Raw genomic sequence first — 14,521 nt, 5'->3', positions numbered from 1 at the left:
TAGAAATGACTTTTTTCTCTGTGTGTGTGTGTGTGTGTGTGTGTGTGTGTGCGCGCGCGCGTAAAAAAACACTCCGGATAGGTGAGCGCTTGATTTCAGCTACTACTCCATGAAGCCGCCTCTGACAGTCTGTGGGATTGCCCTGTGTTTCTTTTCAGCAGAGTCTAAATATAAGTCGGTGACAAATATTCCAAATACAGTAGCAACCCAACTGTGATGTGGGGGTGGTGCTGAGAGAACAGCTCCGTCTCCAAAGTCCCCCCTCTGTTGGATCCGGAGTCCGTCAGGAGAAGGTCGCAGAGAGTCGCAGCTCCCACCTGCACTTGCTGATTTTTTTTTTAATTTATTACCATGAAGAGACAAAACGCCAGGACTCTCGCCCTCATCATCAGCATCCTCACCTACCTGGTGGTCGGAGCGGCCGTGTTCGAGACCCTGGAGTCGAAACAGGAGAAAAGTCACAAGAGGAAGCTCGACGCCAGAAAGTACGAACTCATGCGCAAATACAACTTGACCAAAGAGAACTTCGAGGAGCTGGAGCACGTCGTCTTACAGCTCAAACCTCACAAAGCGGGGGTCCAGTGGAAATTTGCTGGGTCCTTTTACTTCGCCATCACTGTGATTACGACAATAGGTGAGCAGCTGTTACTTCATTAACACACTGAAAGGATGGAGCTGAAGCCATTTCGTTGAAAGGTGCTCAGTGCAGGGCCGTAAATAGGTTTTTCAAAAATACTTGAGCCCCCCCCCCTTTGCCCCATTTCGTGCCTCTCGTTCGGTTACATCGGAGCCACAGAGCTAAGCATCAGATTTACAAAAAAATTAACACCTGCTGCCTATCTGACAGGTTATTAAAACACTTTCAAAAGCCTTAAAAACCATTTAACCGTGTAGATGAGAAAATATTCTGTTCGTGGCAGATGAAAGAAAAATGTTTAACTTGGCGCAGTCTCCTGACCCAAACAAAGGTAGACAGAAATGACTTATCTTTTGCTTTAGAGTTTTAGACTATTATCACTTGTAGTCCATATGAATACTGTGCGGCCTCATGGTTTTAACATGCAAAGCGTTCAGGCATTGAAACGTCTAAATGATAATGCATATTTAATATATTTTGTTGAGTTGTGCAGTTATACTATTCAAAATGGTTTTTGAAACATTCTTCTGCTTCACTGTCATCCAGCTGCATTGTTTTGACTGAGTGACCCCATGTGGCAGGATTTACACACTGTGTGTTTATATGAGGAATTTAAATAAAATTCCCCATATAAAAATGATTTTCTAAAGATGTTTGTCCTGCTCGGAGGAGATGATGGTGGCCAGAAATGAAGGGTCCTTGTTTTGTTTATGCGACATGAAACAAACTTTGAGCCATTTCATCACCAACGTTTGTCCAGATATGATACTTTCAATATTATTTTATATTTCGAGATGTGTTGTCCCTAAAGTTCAAGGAGAGACTTCAGGCTTCTTGAATATACAGTCTCAACTTCAGAAATAAGTTTAAGGTCTTTCCCCTTGTGCGACAAACCGAATATTTGTATCATCTGGAAGGTTAAAAATGTACTACACAGAAATAAAAATGTACAGACTCAGTCCAAACTAATCGCTCTCAGTCGTCTTTTGTGTTCCACTGGAAATGTATGGTGGCGTAATGAGCCGCCTGTGTTTTCTTATTTTCTCAGTATTTTGCTGTGCTTGGGGCGTTTCAGGGTACGAGGTTGCATGGTTGTCTCCGTCCAAGCAGGTCCGTCTGTGGGTCCACAGCGTTACGCGTCACACCTTCCAAACGCTCGCAGTTTGGTCAGATTTAGGCACAAAAACCATTTGGTTTGGGCAAAGATTATGGTTTGGGGTAAAATACGTATCTGCGGGTCTGTGTGTCTGTTTGACCGAGGGCGGGGCTAAACTACACACACACACACACACACACACACACACACAGCAGAGTGTATAAGCAGAATGTGAGCTTCAGCTTCAGCTGAACTCACACTAAACCTCACGATGTGGCAGCTTCGTGCAGGTTTGTGCAGAGGTGTGTGGATGTTAATTTGTGCTCCAGAACGTAACAATCAGAAAATCACGTTTTGCTTCTCTGATCTCTGATTCAGTGCTTGGTTCTGGACCACCACCACTCCCATCCAATCAATCTCTCTCTCTCTGGTGTGTTTACAAACAGCAGCCAACAAATCATGCCTTGTGTATCTTGAAAACATTTCCTGTGAATCAGTGTCCTTACGCAAATGTATAAATCCTGTTCCAAACATCCATCAGCGATGACCCACGCATTCAGGTCTCGTCAAGGTTGGATGCTTTTATGCAGGTCTTCTGTTGTTTTAAGGTGCCATTTGGGCAAGCATCTTTTACATGTTCATATTAGAAATGTTATTCTTGATTTTCTAATGACATTTCTGTTTAATTCTGATGAGAATGTGATCATGATGTACAAGATGTGAGACATTTTGTGTTACCTGTCTTGTGTTGTTTGTCTGTAACTCTTTCTGCCTTTCTTTGTCAGGGAGCCCTTGAAAAAGAAATCATTGGAATAATCATGGATCAAATTCCAGGAATATTATATTGGTGTGACAAAAAACAAAGTCGCTTCTCTCTTTTTTTGATGTCTTTCTCCTTTTTTCCTTTAATTAAGTCAAATCTAAGAACACTGCGTCAAAAACCATCAGACTGTAATATTGAGACACCATCACAACTCACTAAAACCAGTACATTACCCCAAACAAAAATGTCTTTGTCTCTCGCTCAGTATCAGTGACTAAAAGTAGGCCACATCAAGGTAATTTAGGTGAAGAAAAGGAGGCCTTTCTGATTTATTTCCAGTGTTTACAACATCTCAGCTGGCAACAACGTGGGAGTAATAAATAAATAGCTGTTGATTCACACCAGTGAAGTCAAGCTGAATAGTGTGATTGGGTTTCACATTAATAGGATTTAGAGGAAGTGTGTGTTAGTTTCCTGTGGATTAAAGTCAAGCAACAATTTTAAGTGATCATTCCATTTAATTTATTCATTATCAAATTGCCTCACCACAGCACAAAACATCACCACAGCTTCTCAGAAAACATCCAACGTGTACAGCATCCGAGGTGTAAAACTGTGACTTCTTCTCATCCAGGTTACGGCCATGCGGCGCCCAGCACCGACTCAGGGAAAGTGTTCTGCATGTTCTACGCCCTCCTGGGGATCCCGCTCACCCTGGTCATGTTCCAGAGCCTGGGCGAGCGGATCAACACGTTTGTCAGGTACCTGCTGCACCAAGCCAAGAAGTGCCTGGGAATGCGCCAGACCGAGGTCTCCATGGCAAACATGGTGACTGTGGGCTTCTTCTCTTGCATGAGCACCCTGTGTGTGGGGGCCATGGCGTTTTCCCACTGCGAGGGATGGAGCTTCCTCCACGCCTTCTACTACTGCTTCATCACACTCACCACTATCGGGTTTGGAGACTATGTGGCTCTGCAGAGGGACGACGCGCTGCAGAACGACCCTCGGTATGTGGCCTTCTGCTTTGTGTACATCCTTATGGGCCTGACAGTGATCGGAGCTTTCCTAAACCTGGTGGTGCTTCGCTTCCTGACCATGAACATGGAGGACGAGCGGAGGGACGCCAAGCAGAGGGCCTTGATGTCCATCAGTGTGCCCAGAGGAGAGGTGGCTCGTCTATTACCAGTCTCAGCCTCAACCTCTTCTACACCTGTAGCAGACGACACCACAAAGGCTAAAGACTTAAAAGGTGCCTACACGGAGGTGCTGCATTTCCAGACTATATGTTCTTGCTTGTGGTATAGGAGCAAGGAGAAGCTGCAGGGCTCCATACCCACTATGATCCCTCAGGAGCTGACATTCTCTGATGCCTACTTGCAGCAGAACAGTAACTGTCCTCACTACATGGAGCCTTTATCGACAGGCTGCGTTTGCAGTCCACGTCAGTGTTCGAGCATAAGCTCCATAACAACGGGCCTACACATTCTCTCTCCGTTAAGGGTGTTTAAGAGACGCAGCTCCGTCTAGCCTTGCAATACAACAGATTTCAGCACAGCACAATGCGTGCCAAGCGGACAGCAGATACTTGGCAGTCCTCACAGCAAAGACATGACTGCAAGTAGACGTTTGTGGTGCTATAATCCCAGTAAACCAACAGTAGGGCGCACAAAAGGGAAAAGCACATACAGTACTGTAAACAGCAAAGTCTTACTCAAATATGCATTTGAGAAAGCACAACGGCCAATGCTCTGACTTGAAGTCTTTTTCAGGGGCGTCCTGTGCGTTTTGACAAATCATGTAGGAAGTCATCTAGGTCACATGAACACAGCACCACACTGCAGCGCATGTGGTGTACATGTACACAACTTGTAGGTGACAGCACAGCGGCAGAACAGGAAGGTGTTCAGGCTCAGTCAACCAAGCAATGGTAAAACATCCCAAACCTGCTAGACTACAGCTCTGCAGTTAATCCCAGCTTTGTGTTTTTGTTAATAATCTCAGAGATGCTGATTTCACTCAGGGGTTATTTCTTCTTGTTTCTTTCCTGTGTTAGGCATATGTCCTAATGATTTTTTAACACGTCTCCCATCATAGTATTTGTGACTCATGCAGCATCACTTCACTTTCTGGCCTCATATAAGTTGCCTTATGTTGCCCTAAACAAATCGTGATTGTCAGGACTGTATTAAAGCTGACACACACACTGGTAACTCAGTATGACTCATTCCCTGTGTAGCTGCCTCTGTTATTGTGATTTTCAGTGCTCTCTGCCCAAATTGCTGGTGCATCAGTCACAAAAACTGCAAAATTACGTAACATCACAAGTGGAGAAGTTCAAAAAATCACGATGACATACCCCCCAACACAGTAAAACTGCATCAGAAAAGAAGTACAGTGACCACAAGTACACACTCACCGAACTGACTGAAACACACTTAAATGGATTTGTTTAGCAACACTACTAAGAAGTTATTTAAAAGGGACCTCTGGGCTAAATCAACAGCTCTGACAGCCTCAACAAAAACTGAACACGATTAGCTTTACCTGCCTGGTATTCGCTGCAGGGTTACTGTACTGTAAGGTGTTTCATTTGCTTTGTACACCTGTGTGGATGACGGTTGGTTAATTAGTCACCGTTCAGCTCTGCTGGGTCTCGAAATCAATCCAGAGCAGGTACTGGTCTGTGTCACAGTGTTTCTGATGTGATGCTCTTGTCAGTACTTCTGGACACAGAGCACAGCAGGTACACACCAATCATCTACGGGCATGTGAAGTAAAGCTGTTGCATTATTCAAGGAACAGTTCAACATTTTGGAAAAATATTTTGTCTAGATAGTTAAATGAGAAGATTGATGCCACAGTCGTGTGTGCATTGAGTAACAGCTTAGCTTAGAATAACAACTGGAAGCAGGGAAAGCAGTTTTCCTGGCTCTGTGCAGAGATTCAAAATACCTTTACTAACACCCCTAAAGCTTACTTATTAGCACATTGTGTCTTGGCTGTAGCTTCATTTTTAGCATGCAGACAAGAGAGCGGTAGTGATCTTCTAGCATCTGAAATGAAAACGAATAAACATTGCTTTCAAAATGTTGAAATTTCCTATAAACCAACAAGCTTTGCTAAACCACACAACTTCAGCTGTTTAGCTTTGCTAAACATAAACGCTAGTAAGAGGGGGAGAGACCTAACCTGGTTCTGGAAAACTGCCTATGAGTTCCTCTAAAGCGCACCAATTCACATTATAGAGCCAGGCTAGGCAAGGGAATTTGCCATGTTTTCCATTGTTAATGCTATGCTAAGCTAATGGTCTAGTGGCTGCATATTCATATTTAGCATACAGACATGAAAATGATATCTCATTATCTAACTTTTTTCAAGAAAGGAATTGAGGATTAAAGTGTAAAACCATCAATTTGTGGTTCTTCGAGGCGATTTGCGTTGTAACAGCAGAATTCTTGTGGGTGGACAGATAGAGTGTAGTTTGCCGTGTTTTAGGACGAAACTTCACCTAAAACCAGAAAAAATGCACCTGTTCGGTTTGTGTGGTGATTTACGAAAAGACAAGTCACATATGATAAGAGGTTTAGGCTTATTTTTTAAATCTGGATAGAGCCAAGCTCCCTGTTTGCCTCTGGTTCCGGTCTTTATGCTAAGCTAAGCTAATCTTGCTTCCTGGCTAAAACACAAACACACAAACATTAGAATGGTATCAGTATTTCTCATCTAACTCTTAACAGGAAAATAAATGAATGTACTCAACAAATTGCTGAAATATCATTTTAAAGCTGTCAACCTGTTAGCCTACCAAATAAAATAAATGCAGATTAAAGACGGATCCTGGAACACACTTATCTATCAAATGTTTGAGGCGCGAATCTGCTATATTCAGTGAGGTTCCACAGAAGTCTGACTATCAAAAAGAACACAACAGGCATTCAGATATGAAGTGTGCAGAACTTTCCAAATCACATCTGGATCAAACTGTAGATGCAAACTATTTTTAGGAGCAGTTCGGAGTGGCAGATGGGAGGGGGTTTTCTGTGTTTGGACAATGGATAATAGCTGGTTGTCAGTCACAGACAATTATGCCTCAATAGAGGTAGTCTCTCTGATTGATGGAAAAGTGTGCGGGGGGGCACCACCCTCAGATATTATTTCTTGTATTTCTGGGCCTGTTTTGGCATTTAAGTGTCATGATGTGACATCATGTTAAGTCTACAAATTAGTTTCATATCAAGAAATAAAGTATCTAAATTTTTTCACTTAATTACAGTAAAAACACAACCTATGGGTTAAAGCTACATTCCTCTACAGCACCTGGAGAAACAGTGCATGAGTAATGGATGACAGGAAGTGGGCAGTGGAAAATTATTGATAAGATTTATTTCAAATATCATCACAGAGTGATTATATTCTGAATATCTGAAGGTGGATTTTTTTACTTGTTGGGTGAAACACACTCCCATGTGACACACAATGAGCATAAAGTCAAGTGCCAAGAATTACTTGCAAATAAATCTGATTTTGGTCTGGTGTCTGTTGAAAAACAGTTCTATGTTAGGGAAATGGACCCACTGAGTCTGAACTGTACCTTACTGAAATCCTATATGACAGTGAAAGAAAAATTGTGTCGCTTTCTGCTTCTGACTTGCTTTTAACAATAAGCGACCCAGAAAACAACCGCCTACTCTATATTCACGCAAGTACTGTAATAGTTTTTAAGTAGGACTGCATACACCAGCATTAACAGGCTCCTCTGTTTTGCTTAGGCAAGAAAATGTATGTTCTACTACTTGAACAAGCAAGGACTACTTGAAGTGGTTGTACAACATTTTTTTATCTTCACCTGCCTCACCTGTGCACAGATGAGACTATTAATTTGTCTGACGTGATTATGCATATCACATGTAGTTCAGAACAATACTGTAATATTTTGCCTAAGTACAGAAAAGAACATCCACAGAAAACATTAAAAATATGGATATTTAAGCTGTTTTTGAGTTTTACTGTTATTTCACCGTTTAACCACCAGAAATGAATCATACTTTACAGAAAAAAATTAGGAAATCAGCTTCTGTACATAATACAAGTACTGTATAAGATATAGTCATGTGATGTTACCATCTCCATGCTGTTTATCAACATGTGCTATGTGAGAAAAGCCTGCTGAATGTATAGAAACGACCGTTTGGTCCAGATGGTTTCCCCCTGGGAATTCTGACTGTAGTCCAGTTCCGGACAACCTACAGCAGGTTAGTCACGAGTGGGAAGTATGGCAGTGTATCATTATATCATCGTTTGTGGCAAGATGTTTTGTTTTTTTTGTTGTTGTTGTTGTTTTTTTTTTTGTTGTTGTTGCTGTTGCATTCAACCCACTGTTGTGTGGTACAGCAAAATGGGTGGACAAAATAACAGAAACACTTCACATTTTGGTAGCAAATAGTCTCCTGAAAAAGGCATTAAGGTTGTGTTTTCAATTAGGCCACCAGAACACTTCTGATATTTATAAGGTTTTTGTTGAGATTGAGGTCTTGAGACAGACAAGTTAATTCAGCTGTATTTTCCAATATAATTCAAGTTTGCAGGAAAGAACAACATCATTTGAATGTAATAATGGAGAAAATATAAATTGGTACACTTTTACTAAATTAATTCCAAATAATCTGTAGTGCCTTTTGGTCAGAGCACATATAAATGTGCATAAATGTCATATTTGTCTACAGACAAATTGTAGCCGTGTTTCTGCTGTGTAGTCCACCGTGTTTGACATGTTTCTCCTTCTGATCTTTACAGCTTTATTAAGTTTGGACATCACACATTTGCTTGTCTTTATGTTTCTGTGTGGAGTGCTGTTGCTATCTATGGAATCACTCCACTAACTTTTTATTAAAGGTCAGATAGTCTCTCAGATGCTCCTGTATGTATGTAGAAGTTATTGTCGATGTCAGGGGTTCCCAACCATTTTTGCCTGAAGATGAAGCAATGCCTACTCGTGACCCCTCATCACAGGTTGCATATGTCCACTGGTTGTGAGTGGTTGGGAATCACTGCTGTAGGATTATATAAGAAAGTAACGTAGCAGCGATCTGTGTCAATAAAGTGAATGATGAGCTCAAGATCGGGAAAATTAAAAATAATCTAACCTTATGAACATATGAATGCATAAAAACACTAATCAAACTGTCATATGCAAAAAGACCAAAATAATAAGATCAAAGTGTCCGTTGCTGACAGTGGGGTAATTAGGATTGAATCTTGTTATCAATAATTTGCTTGCCACTTCAACATCAACCCAGCTTGTAAGGCCTGGCCCTGTGCCTGTGAAACTGCCTTCAGCCATTAGATGTGCAGTGAAAAGCAACAGAAGGAGTATCCATTTGACAAATCCCTGTATTGACCCCCTGTGGCTGGAGCATCTGCTGTTTTCTACTTTGGCCATAGACCTGAGTATCTATGTCAAGGACAAAAATAGTTCCACTGAGAAGGTCAACTGTGGCGCCTTTTCTCTGTTTTTAGACAAATTCTGGACAGATTAATACTGAAGGTGTTTGTTGCAAATGTACACCTATTTGGATTGGTAAAGTGCATTTGTTGTGTATTTGTTATCTGTACACTACAGAGGTAAATCTTATTTTTTCCACCACTAGCCTGTATTTATACTGAATCGTTTAATTATATGGCTGTTATTCATCTTGGAAGGCAAATTTCTTTGATGAAGGCCAAAATAGGATGACCTTCAATAATTCCATAGATGTTTAAAATAGCTGAGAAGATTGGTACCCATCTTGTCTCGATACCATAAATTTGAGGATACAGCTAGCAGCTAGTTAGCTTAGTATAAAGACTGGGAATGGGGGGAAACACCCTGGCATCCACCACACCCTAAGGTGACATGTGCCTGCCAGCACCTTTATAGATGGCAAATTAACATCTTTAAGATCACAAGAAATGAAATATGAAAACCTCAGGTCGCTGTTTTACTGCACTACTTCTCCTCCATGAAGCTAATACTGCTTTCAGCCTTTATGCTAAGCTAACCCACAGTTGAATTGATCTTCCCATCTACATTTCAGCAAGAAGGCAAGTCTAGAGCGAAGGTTTGTGTTCGATGAAAAGGGACGTGGGGAAATCCTTAACCGTGGCAGTAATGCAGCGTCAAGGATGACAACTGCCATAAAAACTCAAACACTAACAAAGCAGTTGGTATGTTCATGTTAGTCATGTTTAGATGACCTCTTTCATATGAATCCAAAACTGTTCTTGTATATTTTGCAAATTGTTTCTTTCATTTTGGGGTGGGGGGGTAAAAATGTCCCATTGGCAGCCTGTCAAACCCAAGCACGGGTGCGCGTTACAGTTGTTCGAGCGTCAGTGAACGTCACACAGGCGGCCTGTGTCTTTAACGAAACGCCAAAGTCCAGAGTGTGTTTGGCTTCAAAATGGACCTGAAGGAGCTGGCTGTGAACGTGCTGGGCCAGAATAAGAAAGCGGCTCTTCTGATCGGCGGAGCTGGCGTTGCTGTTCTGGGATTTGGTCTTGGCTATAAATATCTGCGTAAGCCAGAAAAAGTTGTTCGTGTAGGCGTAGTGTCGAAGCTCCTCATTCACCCTCTGAAGTCTGGCAAAGCTGTGTCGGTGGCCGTCGCAGAATGCCAGAAAGTCGGTCTGAAGTTTGGAGAGCTGCAGGATCGGTGAGTGTGTCCTGTCAAAAGGTGTGATTTTCTTCTTCTTACCTGTCAGATTTTTACTGACCTGTTCAGACAAAATCGGTCGACCTTAAGAAATGGCCACACATTCAGGATACACCGAAACGTATGGAGTGACAGGAGTAAAAGCTGAGTTTACTCGAGTTGCTGTACAGGTTTTTGAAGTACTTGTACATGAATATTTGTAGTGTGTGTGCTGCCAGCTAACCTGTGAGCTTGGGTGTACCGAGTTTTTTAATGACATGGCAGCTTACAAAACTTTAATATTAAAATGCATCAGTCATGTAATGTAGGCTAATATATTTAATATGGAGGCCCTTTGATACTACATCCTGCTTTTAATACTCTTACGCAGGATTTATACCTTCACACTGTGGTATTGTTCGTTTTGCTTACGTAACAAATCTGAATGTGTTTTAACCTCTGAACGCCGTCATTGAGACCTGAATGGACTCAACTTTCTGAGGTTTATTCAACGTATTCAATTATTACTAAATATAAATTAATTCTTTATTCATACTTCACACGAAGATGTAGATGTTTAGCAAAATTTCTGTCATTGTTCTGCACTTTTTAAAAAAATATTTGCGAAACCATGAAATGTCCAAAAATTCGAGTACATCGTACGCATCCATTTTGCTCCCGCGTTCCAATTTATTGGTGTCACTTTTATGGAAGATCACTTCTGACAAGAGAAGAAGAAGAAAAGTAAAAAGTTGAAATTTTAAGACACTATGTCAAGATTTTTACTGACATGTCAAAAGTTGTGGTACCTCATAATTGTGATTCAGAATCTCTGGGTTTTAACATATCATGAGCATTTTAATTTTTAGCATCATTTTTTGTGCATTCTAGCAAGTAAGATAATAGTTAAACTAAAAATCGGCACATGGAATAAGAAGACCAAAGTGTGACCAAGTGAAATAAAAACAACTTACACGTTGCCTTTGCTTAGATTACACACTGGCTGTTTAATTTGGATTTGTCAAAGTAATTTTCCTTGACTGTGTCTCAATATGAAGCTTATTTATAATTTATTCATGAAGCGTTGAATCGACTCTTCAACCTTCCAGTCTGTTCAGATGTCTGGTGCGCTCATTTTTAAAGAAACGTGTTCGTATATGATTCACAGATCAAGTCCTCTACAAAAAGTGAGGTAAATTAAGGATGAGTCAGCAGCACTGGTGTATCCATGGCAACGTGATATCATCAACCCTGTGCTTCTTCCTTTCATACTCTTTCCTGTAACTGTTTTTCAACTCTGCGAGAGCTCAGTGTGCAGGTTCGGCGCCTGCATGTTAAAATTAAACTGGGGATGCCAAATGGTGCAAACGCACGGCTTTGTTTGTTTGGACTGCAGACACTGGCTGGTGATCACAGAAGATGGTCACATGGTGACGGGCAGACAGGAGCCCCGTCTGGTGCTGGTGTCCCTGACCTGCGAGGGAGGTCGTGTTTGTCTGAGCGGCCCGGACATGGAGGAGCTGCGATTCCCCATCAAACAGTCCGACCGTCCCGTCATCGACTGCAGGTTTTACATCAGGGTCTAATCGATCTTCTCTGACTGAATCCACATTTGCTTGTTGTTGTTTTTTTTGGTTTTATTTGCACGTATTCAACAGTCTACAGAGAGAAGAGGGCTATGCTGCTAATTTTCCTTGATGATTGACTGTTTTTCAGTAACTACTCGTCTGCGCTTTACCCAAAGATATCTGGAGAGTATTCACAAGTGGAAGCTCATAAGTCATCTTTAAAACGTCTCCATCCAATAAGTATTTTCATTTGAGAAATCTGGAGATTATTTTCTCAGTTATTCAATTAGTCGCTTCATCTAGAAAAAAAGTCAGAAAAACAAGATCGAGATGTTTTTATGTCTGTTTTGTTGCACCAACAGTTGTAAAAAGAAAAATGCAAATATTTATTTTGCAGTCTTATAAAACAGCCATTTTGGCTTGAAAATATCTAAAGCTATTAACTGATAATGATGATAAGCAGCTCGTTTCCGTTTGTAAAGACGTGATTTTTAGAAAAAGCTCACACACTTAATTTGGCTTGTTGTTGTTTTTGTGCTGCAGAGTGTTTGGAAATGACATTCAGGGACGAGACTGCGGCGACGAAGCCTCTCGCTGGCTCTCTCGTTATCTCGGGGCAGAGAAAACCTTTCGCTTGGTGCACTTTGAACCTCACATGAAGGGCAGGAGGCCGGTGGAGCAAGAGCCTCTTTTCCCACAATTCGAGGTCAAGTGTTGGAGTCTGTGCTGCTTTGTATTCCTTATAATCTTGTAATCTTAACGCTCTATATGTATGCTTCTGTTGTTAATTGTAGTAGTAAAAAGCTCTGACAACATTTATTTCGAGGGGGGAGGGGAGCAATGAAACCAAACCTATTAAACAAACAACCGGTCACATGCAGGAGAGCAGGATTTCCGTTTGTGATTATTGTGTTCATGGCGTTTATCCATTTGTCCAGCAGGTGGCCTATCCAGATGTTGCACCTGTGATGCTGCTGTCCGAGCCTTCTGTCAAAGATCTCAGCAGCAAGTTGGAGAAGGATGTGACAGTGGAGCGTTTCCGCCCCAGCATCATCATAAGTGACTGCGAAGCATTCGAGGAGGCACGTTGTTCAGCCTCTGCGCAGAAGCAGCACATCTGCAAACACTGCTCTCATTTCACGTCCCTGCTCGTCCCATGTGGCTGCAAGATTCTTGATTACATAAACAAATAAAAAGCATATCAGACAGACATGTAATGATTAGATTAAAACTAGAAAAGGTCTTTAAAGATACCAGATCCTGTAAGTCTCTGCACTGCAGCTCATGGGGTTTTGTTTTCTCTCTCCCTCCTGTTTGGGAAAAATGATCATTTGGTCCTTTACTTCTGACTAATACGTTGCCCTTTTCAGTGTAAGCAGCTTGGACTAATTTTGTCTCCAACTCAAAAAACCCAACTGCTTTGCTTTTTTTTGGTTTTTTTTTTGGTTTTTTTTTCAGGATTCATGGGAAGAGCTCCAGATCGGCAGCGTGAGACTGCAGCGTGTAATGTCATGTGGACGGTAACACATTTGATGCTTCACACAGATTTTAATCAGAGACAGAATCACTTCATTTATCAGTAAGAATGAATCCAAAGCTGCAGTGCACTCAGATGTTCCATCAGCTGGATGCGACTCAAAATTCAACAGTGATTGTCAGTTACAATGCATGAATCTATAAAGACGAGACAAGCAGCAGAGATGCACTTACCTGTGACTTTTGTTGTTTCCAGATGCATTTTCACCACAGTTGACCCTGAAACGGGTGTAATCTCCAGAAAAGAGCCTCTGGAAACACTGAAAAGGTAAAGTTCTTATTTTATTATGATTATGAAAAATAGAACATATTCCAGATGAAGCTTGCAACAGACCTGCCTGGGTGTGTATTGCATCCCACGTTGGCCCAAAAAAAGAACAATGATTCCTTCATGCATACAAAAGTTGGGCAGATGAAACAAAACCTCTCCGATTCCAAGCTAAAATTACAATTTGGCTGATCCGAGGTTCTGATTAGAATTTTTATTGTCAGTAAAGGTTGCAAACCCTGGTGGTAGTAATATTTAACATGGAATATTATTTTTAACAAGTTCGCACGGGGCTTCGTGGCTTTGAGAGCTGAAAAACACTTACATGAAGGCCTATTCCTGTCCGATTTCACACCTAAATGCCTTCAGCCTCTCACGACTCTTCTTTCACAGCTACCGTCTGTGCAAACCATCCGAGAGGCACATCTACAAATCGGCTCCGTTGTTTGGACAGCTGCACACCGTGAAGAAGACCGGCATCCTGCACGTCGGCGATGAGGTGTACAAGATCAGCCGCTGACTGGGACACTCGGAGGGAAAAACACGCCGCCGAATATTTAGTCACTTTTCTTAATGGGACGGGAAAATTCTTTATTATTAGCACTATTAGGGTATGATCGCTGTGTTTGTATGCACTAAGAAAGCAATGAAATAGATGTGCTATACATAAATAGTGACGGAATAGATCACCAGAAATGCGACAAAAAAAAAAACATAAACATATAACAATCACTGTTTTTTGAAATGGAGCTGTGATTCACGAGAGACCAATCAAGTTCACGGTATAACCGTAATCAACAAATCTCACAGTGGATTGGACAGTCGTTCCAATGGGTTTCATCTGCGTCAGATGGGCTGATGTGTAACACTAATGGAGCCTGTATTAAACAAACTGCTAACAGCTTCACTGGTAATTAAATCCTGAAATGACATGCTGCTATTAAAGAGAGAAATGAAACCGCCTGAAGTCTTCGCGAGATGCCC

General features: G+C 41.5%; 2 protein-coding genes across 2 annotated transcripts; both read left to right on the top strand.

Moving 5' to 3' along the window:
• The first annotated feature begins 64 nt into the window (after positions 1-64).
• kcnk3b (potassium channel, subfamily K, member 3b) lies at positions 65-9,274 on the top strand. Its single transcript, XM_046413167.1, has 2 exons — positions 65-634; positions 3,131-9,274. The coding sequence occupies exons 1-2, from the start codon at positions 352-354 to the stop codon at positions 4,021-4,023; spliced, it is 1,176 nt and encodes a 391-aa protein (XP_046269123.1). The 5' UTR covers positions 65-351; the 3' UTR covers positions 4,024-9,274.
• A 620-nt stretch (positions 9,275-9,894) lies between these two features.
• On the top strand, positions 9,895-14,295 carry marc1 (mitochondrial amidoxime reducing component 1). Its single transcript, XM_046413168.1, has 7 exons — positions 9,895-10,186; positions 11,562-11,732; positions 12,277-12,439; positions 12,675-12,815; positions 13,192-13,253; positions 13,466-13,537; positions 13,931-14,295. The coding sequence occupies exons 1-7, from the start codon at positions 9,936-9,938 to the stop codon at positions 14,055-14,057; spliced, it is 987 nt and encodes a 328-aa protein (XP_046269124.1). The 5' UTR covers positions 9,895-9,935; the 3' UTR covers positions 14,058-14,295.
• Positions 14,296-14,521: the final 226 nt, after the last annotated feature.

This window comes from Scatophagus argus, chromosome 15, assembly GCF_020382885.2.
Source record: "Scatophagus argus isolate fScaArg1 chromosome 15, fScaArg1.pri, whole genome shotgun sequence".
Taxonomy (NCBI): Eukaryota; Metazoa; Chordata; class Actinopteri; family Scatophagidae; genus Scatophagus; species Scatophagus argus.
This window is presented reverse-complemented; position numbering and strand designations above follow the sequence as displayed.

What these genes read in the sequence shown, in the direction of transcription:
- marc1 (XM_046413168.1), top strand. Translation starts at nt 9,936, where the DNA reads ATGGACCTGAAGGAGCTGGCTGTGAACGTGCTGGGCCAGAATAAGAAA. An exon ending in CTCTTTTCCCACAATTCGAG is followed by an intron (nt 12,440 to 12,674) that starts GTCAAGTGTTGG and finishes TTTGTCCAGCAG; the next exon opens with GTGGCCTATCCAGATGTTGC. An exon ending in CCTCTGGAAACACTGAAAAG is followed by an intron (nt 13,538 to 13,930) that starts GTAAAGTTCTTA and finishes CTTCTTTCACAG; the next exon opens with CTACCGTCTGTGCAAACCAT.
- kcnk3b (XM_046413167.1), top strand. Translation starts at nt 352, where the DNA reads ATGAAGAGACAAAACGCCAGGACTCTCGCCCTCATCATCAGCATCCTC. An exon ending in CACTGTGATTACGACAATAG is followed by an intron (nt 635 to 3,130) that starts GTGAGCAGCTGT and finishes CTTCTCATCCAG; the next exon opens with GTTACGGCCATGCGGCGCCC.